General features: G+C 31.6%; 1 protein-coding gene and 1 pseudogene across 1 annotated transcript; both read left to right on the forward strand.

Moving 5' to 3' along the window:
• The first annotated feature begins 467 nt into the window (after window positions 1–467).
• Window positions 468–2,569, forward strand: LOC149031013 (uncharacterized). The gene has a single exon (XM_089177041.1). It carries the CDS (start codon window positions 468–470, stop codon window positions 2,499–2,501), a length of 2,034 nt encoding a protein of 677 aa, XP_089033167.1. The 3' UTR covers window positions 2,502–2,569.
• A 4,337-nt stretch (window positions 2,570–6,906) lies between these two features.
• Window positions 6,907–20,589, forward strand: LOC107073523 (acyl-CoA Delta-9 desaturase-like; annotated as a pseudogene).
• The last annotated feature ends 2,314 nt before the right edge of the window (window positions 20,590–22,903 follow it).

The raw sequence follows: 22,903 nt of genomic DNA on the forward strand, positions 1-22,903 counted from the left end.
CCTCATGAATTGGTTTTTGGTAAACAGGCAAATGTGCCATCAGTAGATGTTTTAACTGGAATCAATTTAGAAGATACCTACTTAGAATATTATTTGGATTTAGTTAATAAAATAAGAACCGCACAAAAGGCGGCAAGACAGAACTTGGTGGGAGCTAAAATTAAATCTAAATATTATTATGACAGAAATGCTAGAGGTCAAAAGCTTAAAGTTGGTCAGGATGTCTATCTTTTGAAACAACCAACGTCTAAATTGGAAAACCAATATACTGGTCCCCACCAAGTCCTAGAAGTGCTACCCAAAAATAACATCAAAATTAGTTATAGGGGTAAAAGTAAGATTGTTCATAAAGATAAGCTAAAATTGTCGAAATCTAAAAAGTAATCTTCTTTCGTAAATATTTGTATATTAAAATATTTTGCTAACATATTTGTTTTGCCACTGACTGTACATTATCACCAGGAAGGATGAATTCCAAGGTTTGCTACGTCATCCTTTGTTGCGTCACGACGGCCTTCGCTCTATTGGGTTACGACTGTGGTGGAAATTCTGCCAACATCAGCACGGTATCATTGCTGGAGACCGGGGAGTGTAATCTACCCGTGTCATCGCCCAACAAGTCGGTGACGTACGTGCAGCTGTTACAGCTGACAGACTATGATAATGTGCGCGTATATCAGTGCAGAGTGGAAATAGACAGAACAATTTATTACTGTGGAATGAGTTCGCATATCTCGGCGGTTCATAACGGTCGACGCATTTATTTACTTGAAGTGTCTTCGAACGTTTGTAAAAGTATGATAAATACCGGTACACTTTCGTTGAACTCATTCACACAGATTAGTGGACTACGTGTTAACTCGACAGACTTTCGAAGTGTTACGTTAGCGGGTTCCATTACCACCGACGGTAGGTGTCAAGGCACCCAATATTCGGATACCGACGGTACGTGGGACAGTGTGGTTGTTCAAAGTGTAGTGCGCACAGACATTAGAATATACACGGGAATAGTGAAAAGTGGTGAGAACTTGATTTCGCTTAGGGGACATATATCGTGCACTTTTTCAGAAGGAACGTGTTTTACAGACGAAAACGGTTGTGCATTTTGGACAGTTGTTCCCGGTTCGTCGTGTAATTTTGAACGGTATACAGCACTGTATGAGGGGTCCGCCACCAAAGTGACGTCATCAATCGCAATCTCACATATTACAACAATGTACTCGGTGACGGAGGGAGACACTGCCTTCGCGTTGATGGGTAAAAACGAGCTCCACATTTGCGGGTATACTCTGGTCACTACTGAACATCCCAAACTTTTTATCCTGGAAACAACAAGTGGTCATACGTTTACGTCAAAGGCAAAAATAACACCCGAAAACATGGATTTGTTTGCCTATATAAATTCAAAGTTCGTATACGTTGAGAAGCACCACCGTGACCAGCTGGAGTCTCTCTATATAAACATCTTACAACAGAAGTGCAACCTAGAACAACAGGTTATTCGAAACGCGTTGGCATTTGCGAACATTCTCCCAGACGTTTTTGCGTACACGGTCATGAAGAGGCCGGGGTACATGGCGGTGGTGGCCGGTGAAGTCGCGCATATTGTCAAGTGCACCCCTATTCCAGTGAAAATAAGACATTCGGAATTATGTTATAGAGAACTTCCCGTGATATATCAAAATTTAAGTGTTTATTTAAAACCAAAGTCGAGAATTTTAGTTAGAAAAGGTACTGAAGTACCGTGCAGCGCACTACTGCCACAGGAATATTTGATCGAGGGAACCTGGTATCAGCTGCTACCAAAGCCAACATACGTAAAGGATCCCCAAATTCTACTGCCAGACACGGATGTGGTCTGGAGATACATCGATGCGGGATCGCTCGCGACTAGTGGGATTTATACACAGGCGGATTTGGACGATCTCCGGGACCATGTAATGTTCCCTGTTGAGCAACCGTCTATTTTGAACACTATCGCGAGAGGAGCAGCTGGACATAAAGTGAAAGTTGACACGTTAAATCTTGTGGATTTTGTGGGTGAAAAAGGTGTTAGTGAATTAGCAGAAAGTGTGACCTCTAAACTTTGGAACGGTCTATTGAAATTCGGAACGGTCAGTTCTGCTATTCTTGGAATTGTGCTTATTTTTAAAATAGTGAAATTGATCATAGACTCTGTTCTTCGAGGGTACGCCCTGCACACAGTTTATGGTTGGAGTTTACATATGTTGGGTGCAGTTTGGGGCTCAATCACGAGCCTACTCCTCCATTTGGGGCGCGGGAAGGACGCCCGGCCTACTCAAAATTCGGACAATGGAATTGAACTTCAGTCGGTGCGCACGGAGACACCAGAACCTTCGAGCGGTGACTCCGGGGCCACCCAACCTACCTTGGATTCGAGAGGCTGCCAGACAGAAAATACATCTGGTAAGCGGGTTCAATTTCATATGGATGACGAAATCACTCAGAAATTTCGTTCGTTGCGAAAACCACGGGAGTAAATCCCATGGTTCTTCTTCTTAAGGGGGGGAGGTGTCACGTCCAGTGACGTCTAAATTCGAATTTCGTGCACAACACCCAAAAGTTCTAAATTTGGTAAACTCTGTCGTATTTGAATATTATTAGTCTGTTTAATTTTTGCGTAAAAATAATTTGTTAAACTTTAGTTCGTATAATTTTGCGTGAAAATAGTTCTATAAGTACTATGTAAACCTTGCGAGATAAATTTTTCTTTTTCTTTACATTATATATATACATATATCTCCTACTGTTTGTTTTAGTATATAAATTCGATACTTTGTATGTACATTAGTTATTAGATCAATCATAATAGATAATTTTCGTTCGCGCTAATGTACCTTATTTTCACGCTATATACTTAAATATTTGGTAATTACACTTTCTTTTCCTTATTGTTACTATTCTTTGTTAAGATAATTCTGTATTTCTTATGAACGACCATCGATAAATTGTATTTTGTAGAATGGATAAAATAGAGTATTGAGAATCCATTGTCGTTCATAGAGGAATCTGCATTACCGACAGTGTCGGTCGGTAACTAGTTTAGTCGATAAGTAAATGTCGGTAATACCGACATTGCGTTCTTCCAGTACTGACTTATCGGTCGACGTTATATTGGAATGATTGCTTTTAAATTATTATTTTAATGTGCATAAAATATTCATACTTTATTATATTATATTCGTTACTCATATTCTGTCTGCACGTGCATTTTTGCTGACGGCGCAGTCCCAGGAGCTCGCGCTTGATAACATTCCAATGTAACTGACACTTATCTTTCTTCGGAGAATTCGCGCTTGATAAAATTCCAATGTAAGTAATACCGAATTCTCTTCGAAGAATTCGCGCTTGATAAAATTCCAATGTAAGTAATACCTATTTCTCTTCGAAGAATTCGCGCTTGATAGTAACTAATATTTTTGTCAGCGAATTCTTCTCCTTGACTTCGGTCTCACGGTGTGGAAGTCAGTAGTGGGGGAAGCATTTTTGCGTAAGTGGGAGGTACTCCCACTCTTCCGAAACGGACGCTTCTTGCGATGCTGCGTTCATCCATGAAGTCAGTCCACCATATACAGTCATCGAGTACGTGTCTAAACTTAGTCCTCCTTATATCATTATTAAGTACGTGTCAAAATTTGTCTAGTTTTGTTCTGGTACTCCAAGTGTACTTATAAAGTCCACCATATACAGTACATCGAGTACGTGTCTAACTTTGTCTAAAATTGATTCTAGTTTTGTACTAATTTTCTAAGTTCATTTATAAAGTCCATCTTATATAATCATTTGAGTACGTGTCAAAAATTTGTCTTAAGTTTTGTTCTAGTACTCCAAGTGTACTTATAAAGTCCACCTTATATAATTATTGAGTACGTTTCTTAAATTTGTCTAACGTTCGTTTAGTTTTGATTTTAAGTATTATTATATTAACCTACTACTGCGTATATCTAAATCGTGTGTTTGTTAAATATTGTGTGTGATCTTATTCGATTATCGACGATTTATGAATATTAACTTGGTATTATAACTTAGGTTGATTTACAATCAGTTTATTTAAATTTTTCTTACTAAGTTCTCTCTCTCTTGTTTAGTAGAACTTAGTCATTTACTTTGAACATTTTATTCTTACGTTATTATTGCTATCATAAATCTTGGCAAGCCTAAGTCCTTTATTTATTACCAAATTAATATTCCGTTAACATTGTTCATTAATAATTGTGTGTGTGTGCAACAAGGTGTTTATTGTGTAACAATTTAAATCTGAATTTAAATTTTAAAATATACTATATTGTTATTCTACATTGTGATTGTGATTTAACAACTGCACCCTTCCTTCAAACGCCAATTTCAGTCAGCATATTTGGATTGCATCTCCCATTGGCCAGCACCGGAAACCAGGTAAGAATTAAAGATTTGGTTAACATCCAGGGTTGAGTTTTCTTTGACATATTGACGTCCGACGCTCCGGTATCCGCGAGTAAAGCCTATCCCGGGTAAAGTACTGGATAAGCAGGCTGACCCAAAAACAGGCAGTGACTTTCTTTCTCTTATCCGAGTAAACGACTGCTAGGTCGTGACCGGTTGAGAAATCTCTAAATTCGTTCTTACTCTTCAAGTAAGAACTATCCGAGTAAACGACTGCTAGGTCGTGACCGGTTGAGAAATCTCTAAGTTCGTTCTTACTCTTCGAGTAAGAACTGGTGACAGCGGCCACTCGTGAAATCTCTTATCGAGACGTAACACGTTATATCATACACAATCAAATGAACATGTTCGATAACTTATACAACTAGCGATGTACTTAACTGATTCAATGACCTAGGTCGAAAGTATTGTAAATCGATGATAATAAGCGCACAACACAACACATGTATTAAGAATATCATTGATCGTTACACTCTCAACGGGGGGAGTATGTACGATCCAAAAGGATCATACTGTGATTAGCAGTATTCAAAATTCGCGCGCATCCACCTCCATCGATTAAAGGTCTCGATCGATACTCATGGTGAGCATCGATCAACTACTAGTAACTACCGAAGCGCCCCTCTAGTCACCCCCCACCTCTCGCCTCCCCACTTCTTACACCCAGTCCGTACGCCCTGCGGGGCCAGTACAAAGGACATTCTTCCAGTCCATTATAGAAAGCCTGTGAATACATATCGAAATCAAAGGAGTTAAGTTAAGTTAGTTAAGGAACGTAAGCGAAGCGAGCGAAAGGTGAGATCTTTCCATTATATACATTTTATATTGACGGTATTTTCCCGCGTGGTAATACCACGTGGTGGACTCTCATTTTTATAATTAAACAGCATCCAGGGTTTTTATGCCGCAAGGCTTTTCCCTGACGAGCCAATAAAAAAGGCATTGTTTCTTTGTTCGGCTCAACCACGTGTTTTATTTTACACCTTAATCTAATCCTTTATTCTCCACTTCATAGCATATAAGTAATGATCAGAGGAATTTTCATTGAAGAATCTTTTGGTCAGAACAAATGTCTTATAGAAAATTTGATATGGTACATTTGTGACAATACGCGTCCAACAAATTTTTAACAAGTTTATAGATTCTTCATCAGAATTCTTCACCCTTTTAAAAATTGGGTCTCCAAATTATTTTGTTACTACATAATTTTATTGTCCCATTTTATTTACAATCAAGTATTATCATATTTTTGCTCGGAATATAAGTTATCTCAAATGCTTTATTGATACATAACATAAAGTTATACAATAACCACGTGAAATCGGAAAAAAATAATTGAAAAATGAAATGAAGCCACTTTTAAAATAAACTTTTTTATCATTCCATTATACAGCAAATTTTTTGTTACTAAATCTTAATGATTATAAATATATTAGTAACGAATGGCTTCAGAATGAAAAAATCATGTAAAAATGTTACTTCTACAGTAGCTAATTGGATTGTAGTAGTTAGGTTTCCGAAATCCTTTCCCCAATGTGATTGACCAATAGTAGCAGGGTTTATTTCTATCGTCTCATGTTATGGAATTCATTAAATGCTTTTTATCCCCACTTTCAAAACATTTTAACCCGTAGGAAACATATTAGTCCCCACCACTCAATTTTACGTATGGTTGGGAAGTGGCGGGCATATAAAGATCCTGCGTTCTCAATCTCCATCTTAGATTTATTTCTACTTTTATGTTAATTTAACGCTAGTGAGTTTTATAATTTCTTGAAGTCGTTTCTTTTACGGATATTTCAACATTCAATATTTTACACGGAAATCGAACCTTTTTCGACTAAGTGTGTTCTTAGTTTTTAGGTATATTTTTGATATTTATTTATTATTATTATAATTGTTAATTAGCATTAGGAATTCAAAAGTTTATTATCGCAAATATCAAATCTCGCCATGGTTCCTGTCCCTGAGCGCGACCCCTAAATCCGCGGTCTTCGTAGCTTATTTCTTTAACATCGCTTCTGACATAGATATAAATTATTCAAATAATATTCGTTTTTTTTTTAATATTTAAGTGATTGCTATTTTTTATTATATTTGCAATATTCTTGTTATTCATTATTATTCATATTTTTCGTTAATTCAGTATGAATAAGATTAATGAAAAGTATTAATCTTGACCACATATTTCTACAATTTCATCGTAAATAATGGTGTTTATGTGATATGAACGTTAAATAGAAATAGAAAATTGTTCTAGACAAAAAAGTGATTTTATTATCGCTTCATTGTTGATCAGTAGGAAAATATTCGGCAAGTAGGCTTCCGAATAAAAAATTCTAAATTATAAGAAAACTATTAAGTTTCTTTTAATTCTTTTTATAAAAATAATAAATAAAATTCCAATAATATGTTAATTATTATTTATTTTAGAAGAATTAAAAAACTTACTGAAGAATAAATATGCAGGCGTCAGAAGAATTGAAAACCGAATATAAGGGGAACATTATACGGAAAAATTTAATAATTCTTCTGTATCTCCATATAAGGTGCATATATGAATTATTTTTAAGTGTAACCGCACTAAATTTCTATACTATAATATTCAGTAAGTTATCACAAATATCGATTGAAATTACCAATCGCACAATGTCATGTTTACCTAATAGTTTTATTCTATTATCATTGGAAGCGATTTATTGCAATTTTCATTTATAGTAACAAAACGGTAAATAAATTATATTTTATTGAAAACAATAAATAATAAACTCCTTTTAATTTTACAGTAATAATTCCAATACCGATAACATTCATCGGTATTACTGCAGGTGCTCATAGATTATGGTCACATAAAGCATACAAAGCTAAATGGCCGATGAGACTAATACTGATGATTTGCCAAACAATGGCGTGTTAAGTAAGTTCATTCACTTTTTTTATATTTTTATATATAAATACAAATAATCGCATAAAACTTTGTTCCATTTTATTCCGGTTAATCAATAAAATTATTATTTGTGACAAAAAAGCGCTTTACATAACAATAAATATTATATAACGATTTTAAATATAAATATAAACTATAAATTATATATAATAAGTAATAAGAATGTAATCTAAATCAATTATTTCATTTGATAGAAAATAAACTCTTAAGAGAAACACGTTAAATTATTCTTTATGAGATGCAAATCAATAAAAAAAAATTACACATATATGAAGAATCGTAAATTGTGCAATAGTGCGAACAAGTTAATAAAATTGTTTATATTACAGAATAGCATTTATGATTGGGTAAGAGATCACCAGGTCCATCACAAGTTCACTGATACTGATGCCGATCCTCATAACGTGAAAAAAGGATTTTTCTTCTCTCATATTGGTTTGCTTATGCTAAAAACGCATCCTGATGTTAAAATAAAAGGTGCTACTATAGATATGAGCGATCTCAAGAAAGATTCGTTGGTCGTATGGCGACACAGGTAAATATCAATTACTTTAGAATATTTTCTAATAATTTTTTTGTCTTTATATTGAGTAATCGATATTATTTGCTAGCTTTATTTTTTTACTAGACATTATAGAATTCCTATGCTACTGATTTGTTTCATCATTCTTACGTTAATACCTATATATTTTTGGGGAGAGGGTTTGAGGACGCTTGATATGCCACTGTTACCAGATACGTCCTATCCTTAAACATTACCTGACTAGTAAATTCTGCTGCACATATTTGGAGCGCAAAACCATATGATAGGTATGTAAACGTTTTCTTATTCTTTAACCAAATTAAATAAACTTCTTGCATTTGTGATAATATATGTGAGAGTGAGAGAAAGACGAAGAGTGCGAGTGTATGGTGTGCGTGAAAACAATTGATGAATGTGAAAGATGTGTAAGAGTATGCAGCGATATCGGTATAAGTGTGAGTGCGCGCAGCGATAATGGGTATAAGTGTGAGTGCATGCAGCAGTATGAATATGAGTGTGTCCAGTAAGAAAGAAAAGCGAGCGTACTCCGAAGTCTCTCGAATATTTCCGAACCGGAAATCAGGAAAAGGTCTTTTGTTTAATCGGTCGGGAATAGTCTGGAGATTTCGAGAATGATTGACGGAAGTGATTGGGACCATTGGTGGGGTGAATGTGTATATAAGCGAGGCGAAGAATGCGGTCTTCGCCTTCTTGATTCGGTGCGACTATTTGTGAGTGAAAGAGTGTAATACGAGTGTACTTAAGATTTCTAACTATTGTTACTTACTTTTCTTATCTTTTCTATCTCTTTAAACCTTAATAATTAAACATTTGTTCTATTATAATAAATACTTATATTTTAAATTTAAATAAATCTTACATATATTACCTATAAGATTTTATATATACATATGTAATGTGATAAACTATAAAATAGAATTGTCTTCTATATATATATATATATATATGTAAAGAAAGTGTACTTTCTTCCGTTGTGATTACGCGCGCTTTCATGAGTAAGAAGGTAGTAGGAAAGGCGTTATGTGTATAAACCTGATTGGATATACGAACAAGAGAGACAAAGGAAAGACGTAACGTATATGGATCAGACGGGATATATAAATAAGGGAGAAAAGACGTTACGTATACAAATCAGATTAAATAATTAAAAAAGATAGATAGATTTAACGGACTATGAAAGTGAGTGCTAAAAGTGAAGAATAGACAGAATTGTCGTTTTTCGTTTCAGGTAATATTATATTGTTCATTTTGTAAATATTGTATATAGAAAAATAAGGTTGACATAGAAATAAATTCGATTCAGAACAACACTTTGTGCTATTCTTGATCGTTTTGTTTGAACCACTCCTATTCTGGTCTTATATATATATATATGTAAGCTCTGTTTATTTATTATATTATTATTTATATGAGTGGTTTGAAAGGAGAGAATAGAAGATTAGGACAGTAGAGATAGATAGACTAGAGAGATAGAAGGGTTTAGTGCTAGCAGCTGATTGCGGTACACCTTTTTAAAGAGAATTTAAGAAATAATATAAAATAATAATTATAGATATAGAGATAGAGAAAGCATTAACATTAAATTGTTGATTCTCTATATTTTAAGTAAGTAGGACACATACGTTAGGGTAAGTAAGTTTGTTACGTTGTTAATAATAAAATAATAAAACTCTATATTTTAGACGAATCAATCTTGTGTTTCTGCTTCAATTTAACCTGTCCACACATTATAAATAAACAATTTCCTTGTTTGTGGAAGAAAATATTAACTTTGGAGTAATAGGCAGATAACATGTCAAGATTAAAATTTAAATTTGAAGTAGTGGCGGCGGATGACCTTACAACCAGTATTATTGTTATCACGTCAGTAACTAACGAGAAGGAACAACAATTTGAAATACCCAGAAATTTAGGTCTTTTGAAATTTCATGGAAGTTTAACCGCCTTGCCAGAATTCAAGAAGGTTGCGGCCACACTAAAAAAGCGTGGACAGGTTCGCAATACATGGTTTAAATTAACGGATGAAATTCGAAATGAATACGTTGATGAAAGTGGAAACATGGCATTGGGGGATTACCTTTTAGAGGAAATACAACAACAACAACAACAACAACAACAACAACAACAAAAAGGACTGCAAGAAACAAGATTAGATGAAAATTTGGGAAAGAGGACAAATTTAAATAAAATTTCGGAGAAATTCGTGATTGAAAAATTTTCTGGTAAAAATGCCAGAGCAATTCAATGGCTAACAACATATGAGAGTGAGTGTAAAAGATTTGATGTAACAGAAGATATATAAAAAATTAAAATTTTAAGATTATTTTGGGGGGAAAACTGCAACGATTGGTACACTTTTATAAGGATAAAAAATTCATTAAATTCAGAGTGGAAAATTTGGAAAGAAAATTTCTTAAGAACGTTTGCGGATAAAGGGTGGTCACCAATCATGCAGGTTATAAATTATAGATTTTTAAACGGCTCTCTTCTGGATTATGCATTAAAAAAGGAACGTTTACAATTGCAGACAAACAAGGACATAGATATGATTACTGTGATAAATTTAATAGCGGCAGGGTTACCACAATCTGTTAGAGAAAGCATAGACAGAGAAAATTTAAAAGATGCAAAGGACCTATTTAATGAACTAAGGAGATATGAAAAATTACCGAACAAGAAAGATATAGACGATTACAAAACTATAACGAGATTGACAACTACATGACTAGATGGAACAAAAAGTATTGAGGAGAAAAAACCATGCAAAATATGTGAAAAAAAAGGTAAGCCAAACCGATATCATCCAGAAAATTTATGTTGGTACAAAACAGGAAAAAATAATGTAGAATATCAAAACCTCTCTACAAATTTAATATTAAAAGTTGAACCTAACAAGGATCTAAAAAAACTAGAATTCTTACCATTAATCAAATTTACGTACTTCTAAATAACCTAGAAGTTACAGGAATTTATGATCCTGGATCGCAGGTTACAGTGATAAACTCAAAATTAATAAAATTAAAATACGACGATAAATATCAACCAAGTTGTACCTTAAAATCGATTAATGGTAAAAGAAAAACAAATGGACTGATAACTTTAAAGGCTAGAATACTAAACGAAGAGAAAAACATAAACGCATTTATAATAGAAAGTGATGATTTTGATCATGATCTTATATTGGGTCTAGATACTATAAAAAATTTTAGGTTTACTCATGATCACGATTTAGGAATAATAAAATTAGAAGAATACAAAAAAGACAATAAAAAAGAACAAGATGAAAATGAACGAATTATGGAAGAACCTAATCAAGAAATTGTAAACATTGATAAAATGTTACCAAAAAATTCACTCGAATATATTTTACGTGTACCTGAAAATCTTTAACGAGAAATAGTTGACGTTGTTTTTGGTGATGTACAACAACCAATCCAATTACCTGAACATGACAAAAAATTGGACAATTTTGATCAAACTAGATTGGAAAATCGAATTGGTTCGAAGAAATTAGATGAGAAACAATACAAGGATATCGACAACGTGTACGACGAATTAAAGAAATTATACGATTGGGAGAATAACGAAAATAAAAATGGTCCTCGTCCTAAAAGTGACCAACGAATGCTTCCCGATGCATCTGAAGATGAACTAGAAATCAAGGCTAACGATAACAACAATAATAGTAACAACACATCGGAAAGTAATTATTTAGCATTGGAAAAAACGGATGATTTGTTTAAAGGTGGTTTAGAACAAAGTGATATTTTTGAAGAAAGATTATCTAACAGAAGTAAAAAAACTCGATTAGGAAGAGGTTTGAAAACTATTGATGATAATTATTTAAAAAATAATACTATCAACAATTATACAAATAAAATTCAATCAATTGACAAAGAACACTTTACTACAACTATGAAAACTACAAACATTTCTACGAAATATGAAATATTTCTTCATTCATCGTCACCTTCATCTTCATCGTCGATGGATAATTCAAACGTGACTGTTAAAAATGAAATGAATTCAATGAAGTATCAAAATAATGAAAATAATTCGAATGTAAATAATATCATAGATAATAATTCGAATAGATTTAACGTGACGATGAAATCACAAATATTGGCCAATAGAAATGCATCGAGAGTTAAACGTGATGGAAATTTTTATTCTCTAAATTACAATAATCATGGAAAAAATCCTTACGAAAGGTATTATTATAATAGACGTTCGAAAGATTTAACGAATTATATTTATACGATTGATCCATACGAATATAATAATAACAATGATATTGATTTAAAATACAACAACGATATTATTAATATTTATAATAATGAAAACAAAGTTGATATTTTTAAGAATAAAAATATTCATGATGAAGAAGAGAAGAAAAAAGAAAAAGATGAAATTAAATCAAAAGAAGAACAACAATAAGAAAAAAATGAAAAAGAAGAAAAATAGTAATTTGAAGATAACGAAAAAAACGTGCGAGAAATTTGAACAACAAGTTGAACGATTTATACAATGATTCGTTAAAAATTCAGAAAAAACGTTAAAAAAATAATCCGATTGCAAATTATCGTAATAATAATTGGAAGGATAGAGTTAAAAAATGGCAACAACAGGAGAAAAGGAGACGGAAGAATAAGATGAAAATGAATAAAAAAAAAGAAGGAAAAGAAGAAAAAGTCTCAGATTCAATTTATAAAATAGATACAGGATATAAAAACAGATCACTGGGTTTGTATCATGTCACAAAGCCTGTTCCTATGAGTGACGATATATGATAGGATGCTTAATTTATCTCCTCCAAATTAAGCATTTCTCCGATGGCGGAGATGTAAGCTTTGTTTATTTATTGTACGATGTTATTAATTGTACGTTGATATCTACGGTTATACTTGAGAGGTCGACTTAACGGATGAGTGGTTTGAAAGGAGAGAGTAGAAGATCAGAACAGTAGAGATAGATAGACTAGAGAGAAAGAAGGGTTTAGTGCTAGCAGCTGATTGCGGTACACCTTTTTAAAGAGAATTTAAGAAATAATATAAAATAATAATTATAGATATAGTGATAGAGAAAGCATAAACATTAAATTGTTGATTCTCTATATTTTAGGTAAGTAGGACACATACGTTAGGGTAAGTAATTTTGTTACGTTGTTAATAATAAAATAATAAAACTCTATATTTTAGACGAATCAATCTTGTGTTTCTGCTTCAATTTAACCTGTCCACACATTATATATAAATATATGTAAGCTTTGCTTATTTATTGTACGATGATATTAATTGTACGTTGATATCTATGGTTATACTTGAGAGGACGACTTAACGGATGAGCGGTTTGAAAGGAGAGAATAGAAGATCAGAACAGTAGAGATAGATAGACTAGAGAGATAGAAGGGTTTATAGACTACAGGCCCGACATAAAAAATCGATGGGTCATATGATCCCGCAGGAAACCTGTATTGGAAGATGGAAGGGCATAGAATAATAATTTTTAGCATTATCCCGTGACTTGCAAGCTGTCCAACTGAGTGCAAATGAGAATTAAAAAGCACAAAACACACAGGTGCTTCTTTATCAAATGATTTTTTACGGCATTCTTACCACCTATAGATCCATCGAAAATAATGAGAAAAAACGTAGTACAGTTAAAAAATAGTAAGCCACAAAATCGGAAAAAATTTTTGATTTTCTGACAAAACCCCGGGTCTATTGCATCATTTGATTATTTACGGCGTTTGTTTAATACAATTTAAATACCTATTCTAATTAATTATTCCGCAACGCCGTGAAAAAATCATGCAACAAGGGAGAAAAATCCAGGGTTAAGATCCACCTTTTTCCACAGGTCTGGGGGATGATCTGAAAATCAACGGCATCAGTTTCAGTTTATTATTTAGCACTCAGAAGTACTAATTAAAATAATGCCGTTTAAAAATTGTGGTTTTTTGAATGTATATCAAATATTAACCTAATGTAAGCATATATTTGATTTTTACAGCTGTAAAATCATTTGACTCTGTACGGCAACTTGTTTTTTAACATGATATTGCTAAGTAGAATTGTTCTGTATTATTGCCGATAAAAAGAACTGTTCTAAAAAAAAATATAAAGAAAACAAAAAATGAAATTTTTTCAATTTTTGTAAAAGTTTTAGTTGTCGTACATTATAACATAAAGCAATTTCCTAAATGTTATTTTTGTTTTAAATAGTATAAGGGTCAATGAATTAGGAAAAAATCATGCCGTTGATTTTAATGCAGACCATATTTTCTGGCAGATAAAAAAACCACTACTGTTTTTGGGGGTACTTTATGGTCATCTATTACTGTACGGCATAATCATATTTTTAAAGGGAACAATTAATGATATGTAAAAACTATTATGCCGTATATTTAAAGTAAAACAGTGTGAGTATTATATCATAAAAATAAAAACTATCATACTCAGTATTAACATTTTTCTATAATTTTTGATGAAATATACTTCAAACATTATTAAATTTTGTTTATATAGAAAATATAAATTGAAAATAAAAAGTATTACAATTTAATTGAATAATTTTACATATGTTTTATGAGTAAACAATAAAATTGCTGATAGCTGACTTAAACTACACAATATTTATGTGGAAATATATATATTTTTAAATTTATGACTTGATTATTTATTATTGAAAGTACAATTGAAAATAACTAGTATTGTTAAACTAAAAAGTTTTTATAAAGAATTTTTTTGTTACGGAGTTCCCAGCAAGAAAAAATATAAGTAAAGTCTATTGCTTTGTATTTCGTTGTACAAACATAGCTTGTCGTGATGAAAAAATTAGGTTTTTTACCTTCACGTTAATATTTTTACCAATTATTTTTTCTGGTTATTATAAATTGTTAAATCAATAAATTTACTCATGCCTATATTGTTTTTGTGTATTGTTATAGCTATTGATTCAACTCGAACTTATTTAAAAAAACAAGTATTCCTAGTCAAAATCTTACTTTAGGATCAACTAAAGAATGTGCTTGTCCTGTAAATCAAATAGATTCTCGAGAAGAAAGAATACCTAAAAGATCAATTAAATTAGTGACAGTTAATGATATTGCAATACTGCAACAACATATTTACAAATACCACTTAAACCAGCCTTGTATGAACAACTCATTCCAAATATTTGACCATTTCCTAATATTCCACCAGTTATTTCATGTGGATATTCTTTAATACGTGAAGTTTGTAGACAAAAAGCTAAAATACTTATAATATTACAATCACGACTTGGTACTTGCCCACACTTAATCACATGTCTAGCATTTAATACACTTATGCATTTATACACAATATGCGTATATATTATATTGTATGTATACTTCGCGTTCATACTACCCTCCTGAACACTAAATGTAGGTATTAAAAATGTAAATTAAAAAATAGATAAGTATTTTAATAAATAAAACATTCATTTAATAATTAATATTTATTATTTGATTAATATTATTTTAAAGGAGAGTTCATTTTACGAAGCAAACAACATAAAATGAAAATTATATATATTTATTATTTTTATTACTTTTTTATGAATATGAACTATCAGATTTGTGCGGCATTAATTTTTTAAAGAAAACTGCATTAAAAAAAATAAACTATCTAAATGCCGTACAAAAAAATGTCGTACTAAATATCACCCAAAATTAGTTTTTTTCTACATGGATTTTTCTGAAGTTTTTTTCCTCCTACAGACCTGTTATGACCAGAAGATTCCTTATTGAAAAGTCCTCTGATCATTAGTTTTATGCTATGAAGTAGAGAATAAAGGATTAGGTTAAGGTGTAAAATAAAACACGTGATTGAGCCAAACAAAGAAACAATGCCTTTTTTTATTGACTCGTCAGGGAAAAGCCTTGCGGCATAAAAACCCTGGATATGATTTAATTATAACAATGAGAGTCCACCACGTGGTATTACCACGCGGGAAAATACCGTCAATATACAATGTATATAATGGAAAGATCTCACCTCTCGCTCGCTTCGCTTACGTTCCTTAACTAATTTAACTTACCTCCTTTGATTTCGATATATATTCACAGGCGTCCGATAATAGAATGATTGAATGTCCTTTTGTACTGGCCCAGCAGGGCGTACGCACTAGGAGTGAGAAGTGGGGATGCGAGAGGTGGGGGTAACTAGAGGGGCGCTGCGATAGTTACTGGTAGTTGATCGATGCTCACAATGAGTATCGATCTAGAATCCTAATCTATGGAGGCGGACGCGCGCGAATTTCGAATACCGCTAATTACCGTATGATCCTTTTGGATCGTACAAGACCCTTGGACCAAACAAAATTTACTGCATGTGAAAAAATGTTATCTATGCATAAAATAGTTTCAAAATAAATTAATTTCATGTAGTATCAGATCATCCCTCAGACCCGCGGAAAAAGGTGGATTTTAACCTTGGAATTTTCTTCCTTGTTGCATGATTTTTTTACGGCGTTGCGGAATAATTAATTAGAATAGGTATTTCAATTGTATGATACAAACACCGTAAATCATCAAATGATGTAATAGACCCGAGGTTTTGTCAGAAAATCAAAAATTTTTTCTGACTTTGTGGCTTACTATTTTTTACCGGCACTACGTGTTTTCTGATTATTTTCGATGGATCTATAGGTGGTAAGAATGCCGTAAAAAATCATTTGATAAAGAAGCACCTGTGTGTTTTGTGCTTTTTAATTCTCATTTGCACTCAGTTGGACAGCTTGCAAGTCACGACATAGTGCTTAAAATTATTATTTTATGCCCTTCCATCGTCTAATACAAGTTTCCTGCGGGATCAGATGACCCGTCGATTTTTTAGGTCGGGCTTGTAGTTTATTAGTGCCAGCAGCTGATTGCGGTACACCTTTTTAAAGAAAATTTAAGAAATAATATAAAACGATAATTATAGATATAGAGAATAGATATAGAGATAGAGAAGCATAAACATTAAATTGTTGATTCTCTATATTTTAGGTAAGTAGGACACATACGTTAGGGTAAGTAAGTTTGTTACGTTGCTAATAATGAAATAATAAAACTCTATGTTTTAGACGAATCAATCTTGTGTTTCTGCTTCAATTTGACCTTTCCACACATTTTATATATATATATATATATATATATATATATATATGTAAACACTTTGAATATAAAAATATTTATCAATATTTTCTCTTTTCGCAGTGTTATTTCTCTGACAGAAATCCCTGTTGTTTTATTTTTTGCTGTCTAAGAAAGTTCGCATAATTATCATTACGTTTTTTCTTGGGATTACAAAGCTGCTGAGTTTGGAAACTGCAAATTAAACTTAACAACGGCAATTATCCATGGTTTCGCTAAAATCGGTTGGGCTTATGGTACAATTATATTTCCTGCCCAATTCGAGAATCAAAGTTTCTTTGATAAGAAAAATAATCTTTTAAGCAATTTAAATATTGGTAAAACAGACAAATTTGATTGTCCCAACGTAATTTTTATTTTTTTACTATAGAAAAAATTTAATATCAACATATATAAAGAGTATATTTTTAATGAAGTATAAAATTAAATAATTATTTAAATTTTAAAGTATAAATAACTCTTCTAATGTATATTATTTTAAAAGTTTCGTTTGTTTCTGGACGAAACGTATTATTGTAAATAGAAATTTCCAAAGTACATGAAAATCGGTCATTCCACGTCAAATCGACCAATATTTGGAATCGACCCCTTTCGAGTTGGACAAAATTTGGTCAAAAGTTTTCTTTTATCCTATTACGAAGTTTTGTTGAAGGAAAATAATTTAACAAATTTTTGCCAAAAGTTATGCAAAATTCAAAATTTTACTACTTTTCTTGCTTTTTAAACTTAGTTTTAAATATCTCGAAGTATATTGCAATTAAAAAAAAAAAAAACTTATGGCTTGTTTTAAGGAGGATACTTGTGGCTACAAAGAAAAAAATTTTCGACAAAAAATATTGAAAAATCTTGAATTTATGAAATTTTGAATTTTTTAAAGTTTTTAAAAGTGATGATCAAGAATAAATTTTTAGCTCAAATTATTTTCTACACTAACTTGTATTATTCTTAAGAGATCCTGAAATTTTTGAAACTGTGTTTTTTGCTTTTTCAAAAATATAAACTTTTGAATTTTATTAAAAAAAAAAAATTTTCTTACAAAAATCATAACATTTTATTTGGTTACATAATGTTGAGCAATAATATCCTCGATGATTTTCTAATTAATCGAAATCAGACAGGTAAAGTTTGCTTCGTTCATAGGTTTATACGTTGATCAACAGATGTCACCACTTTTAATTACTACTTTTAACATCAGATGATAATGTGACGTTCCGCCACGATTCGCCACCCAAAATTTTTCGCAGTGATTCAAATCCAGTTGCGCGAGACATCATTTCAGTAGTTCAGCAAATAACAATAGAAACAATTATAAGTAGTACATATAGAAGAATAATTATTACTCGTAACTCTCGAACATTCGTTCTCTCTATCGAAATAAACTAGTGGAAAGACTGTCCCGTGCAAAGCACAAGTCGGAACCATAGAAACATTCCTTAAAGAATCTCTTCCTGGAAGAATAAATACCGGTTTATACATTAAAATCCGAAACTACTCAAAGATTTTCCGTGGCATTAGTAATATTTACTGTTGATCCCCTAACTTCCTTTAACCAACGTTCAAGGGCAGTAAAAGAGTAAATAAATGCTAAAGGGTAAATAAATGCTAAAGGAAAAGAGTCACGTTCGAGACTCGCTATGTAACCAACTAAAAGGTGTTAATAGCAATCGATATGTTCCGATCTTCTCGCATGGGCCCACTAATAAAAAGGGGAGATCTCCCCGGAAATTCCTCCACCTTCGCAAGCCTGTCATAAAACCACCGCCTATAACGCAGGTAGGCAACTCTTACCTGCACATTGGGAATGACCGTCCCCCTTGCAACCGAATGTTAACTCCCTCAAGTCATAAAACCTTTTCCCGCGACTGAGTGCCGCCAGGCTGGGAGATGCTGGCAAAGGCCACGTAGGCCCAACGAAATGTTACTCTGTAGAACCTTCTAGAATCAAAGATAATTCTAAAATACTTTCCCGTCGAGACAATGTAATTTGCGATATTATGCGCCTGATTGAATATGTGTAATCGAGGGTAATTCTTAAATACTTTCGCGTCGAGACAATGTAATTTGCGATATTATGCGCCTGATTGAATATATGTAATTAAGGATACCTTAGGATAAAGAATGTCTTAGGATAAAGTATAAATAAATAATTTCTAGAATTGCGCCAGTACGTAGCTAATCGAGGAATAATATAATGCAAACGTTCGAGAATAATGAATTCATGGCTGACTAAGTATTAACGAGATGTAAACAAGAATAATTGTAATAAGCATAAGGAAAATGTTAACACACAAGTAGTAAGCTACGAGGTTGTATGTATATGTAAGAAAATGTTAGATATATAAATGTATTTGTAGTCCATGCAGACAAGATAATTTTTCTCGAGCGAGGATGCCCGGGACGCTTGGGCCAGCTAGGACTAAGAGTGGGGGTACCAGAGCTACCCCCCTCCACGAAGGATTTTCGGGGGCTATATAAGCCAGAGTTCACCGCCCCCGCAGTCACTTACGGCTTTTAGTTTTCACCTCACTTACAGTTCTTCAGTTCACTTACGGTTTTCTAGTCACTTACGGTTTTGCAGTTTACACTTACGATTTTAACTCATCACTTACGGTTCTCACTTATAACTTATAGTTTTCGCTTATAGTTTTCCAGTAACTTACGGTTTTAACTTGCCACTTACGTTTTATTTCAACATTTATAAATTCAGTAAGCCATCTTGATACTTATAATCTAACTTATAGTTTGGTTTCGATTATTATTTGGACGTCAACTACTAGCTATCAGCTATTCAATATCTAAATAATTAACTTCGGGTCTTTGAGTGTCTCGACCCCGTTGGAAAGAAACCAGCCCAAGCCTCCCGTGCAATTTTGGAAGCAACCAGCAACTGTACTAAATACTGTAAGTCACCAATCATTTAAATACCAATAAATTGTTGTCAAACCAGAGCTGCGGTCCTCTAATCTTCCCCCTTACCTCGAAATCTTCCTCAATCCACCCTCTTACCGTACGCTTTTTGCCAAATTATATCACTATTTTAAACAAGGAACGAACCAGCCTGGTCCTGGTTAAACTCGGTGAAAGCAGAGTGACCACAACAGGCATTACTATTACTACTTAACTTACTTCGTCCTCTAGGACGTAACAATAATATAGGTGTCACAGTCATCTTCTTTATGAGTTTAATTTTGAAATTAATCCCAAAAAATGTCATCCATGATCTTATTGCTCAACATTATGCCATCAAATAAAATGTTAACTGCTCAAAATTCTCTTCCTAAAAAACTTTGGTTTATATATTACAAATATAATGTCGTCCAAGCAAAAATAGGACACGTAGCTTACCTTACTTTTACTTCGCCTGCATGCAAATGCAACGACGAAGTCTTATTTTTAATAAATATAAATGATAGTGCGCGGTACTTAGATTTCTTTGTCGAATTTCGTAAACTCTCAGTCACTTGTTATGTTATTTCTTCACAGATTGTCTAAGATGTATCGTACTTATTCTACTTTTTTTTCTTAAAATGTATAATTTCATATTAACATCAGATAGTGATATAGGTAAGAACAAATAGTAAATCAATATTATTTTATGATAATGGAAAATATTTATTTTATTTAATTTTAAATAAATTCACACAGAAATAAGGCCCATGAATATAAACAGAAGAATAATCTTAGATTCTTTTTCATTTTATAATGATGTAATATATTCAGTATTGTTTTCAAATTTTCTTCAACACATGTGTTCACAATTATGAAAGTGCTCTTAGTTATGTATCTTTTGTTTCGAGATATTTAAAGATTTCTATTTGAACATTATATGAATTCTATGTAATATTGAAAAAACAAACATTATCTAACTAATCATTTTTGACAATATCGTGAAAATCACATTGAATTTATTTAGTTTAAAATAACGTGGTTCGTAATAACTAATCAACTCATTTATTTTAAATTTTGACGTAGACCATTTTCATAATTATGGGCACTATCATCCATCACGTTACAAAGTGTAAATGTTTCAACGATATTATTAATATTTTATGAACAATTTTTAACAACTCTGTTCATGATGCATACAAACATTTTTTTCTTTTTTTTTCTATTATTTATATCAAACATTTCGAAATAAATATTTGTTTATATATTTTTTTAAAGTATTTCCGTAGCCATAGTTATTTGTTTTTAATTGTTTTGAAATTATTATGTTTATAATTATTCTATATCATTATGTTAACCATTTATTGTTTATGTCAATTTTAGTTGATAGATTTTTATATTCTGGTACCATATATTTTATATCAACCCGAAATAAAATATTCAGATATTTGAAATTGTAGGAGACCAATGTTATTATTGATTTTAAATATATGTAAAAAGTTCCTAAATCGTTTATATATATAAAATATATAAAAATAATATTTTCATAAGTTTGATATTTTTAATGTGAAATAATTTGTTCAATGTATCTGAACGCATAGGAACGAAATTTTGCTTGTATCATGTTACTTTCGTGACATTACAATATTTTGTTAATGTAACATTTTTACATTTACGAATTAATAAATAAAAAATTGTATTGCTCATCGACCATGAAAAAAATGTTAAATTCAAGAATAAAAAATATCTATGAAAAAAAAATTATATATATATTATCAGAATTAATGAGAACTTATTTTTCGATAGATCATTTTTTTTGTTACATTTAATAAATTATTTTAATAATGGTGTTATCTAATTTTCCAAATTCCTACTTTCAAATAAAAGAAACATATAAATATACTATATACTATACTATAATATAATAAACTATATTCTATATTTATAATTTTATAGTATTATTTATAGTATAGTATATAGTATTTTTATATATGTTTCTTATATTTTTATAGTATATCCCACATAACATAAAAACTTTCTAAAGACTTTCTAAAAACTTTCTAAAACATTTCTTGAAAAGTCTTAAACCTTTCAAAAAGGTTTCTGAAAAATCTTTCTGTAAGGTAAAAGTGTCTGCGTCCATAAGCTTGCAAAAGATTTCGAAAAAAGATTTTTGGAAGATTTTTTAAAACATTATTACCATATGTTACGAAAGGTTTCTAGAAAAAAAATTTGGAGATGTTTTCAAAAAAAATAATTGAGCTATCTAGTGCCTACCGACCAATCCTTCTCACGATGCCCGGATAAGTTTGGAATGGAGGCGGACGTCCCACAAAACGTTTTTGAAAGATTTTCTGAAATCTTATCGTCATGTTTTATTAAAGGTTTCTAGAAATATGTTTCAAATGTTTTTGAAATATTTTTCATTATGTTCTTACAAACTTTTTTGAAATATCGTCTGAAATCTTTGCAAAAGGTTTCTGCAAGGTTTCATAGAAATATATTTAAACATTTTAATTACTGCATCAGTAAAATATTTTAGAAATGTTTTAAAAATATTTTTGTAAAATCTTTTATAAATCTTTTTCAAAAATTTTTTAAAATGATGCGTGCAAGGTTTCTGAAATATTTTTTGGAAATATTTTACGAAAACTTACCCTGAAAGATTTCAAAACCTTTCGTGTTATTTGGGATATAATAGCATATAGTACATTAATTATATTTATTATAATATTTTATAATATGTATATAAATGCAGATTTCACTTATGCCTAGTTGATAATTTTCAAATATACTTTGTCGATTGTCAAAAAAATATTTTTAAAAATATATAAAAATTATTTAAACATGCATAATTCTGAACATTATTTTTTAACATAGAATTGAAATTGATTTTTTTCGTCAAATTCATTTGTACAAT

The sequence above is a fragment of the Polistes dominula genome, unplaced genomic scaffold (genome assembly GCF_049000335.1).
Source record: "Polistes dominula isolate Pdom_NZ unplaced genomic scaffold, Pdom_raw_medaka contig_306, whole genome shotgun sequence".
Taxonomy (NCBI): domain Eukaryota; kingdom Metazoa; phylum Arthropoda; class Insecta; order Hymenoptera; family Vespidae; genus Polistes; species Polistes dominula.

Coding starts and splice junctions, on each gene's coding strand:
- LOC149031013 (XM_089177041.1), top strand. CDS start 468: ATGAATTCCAAGGTTTGCTACGTCATCCTTTGTTGCGTCACGACGGCC.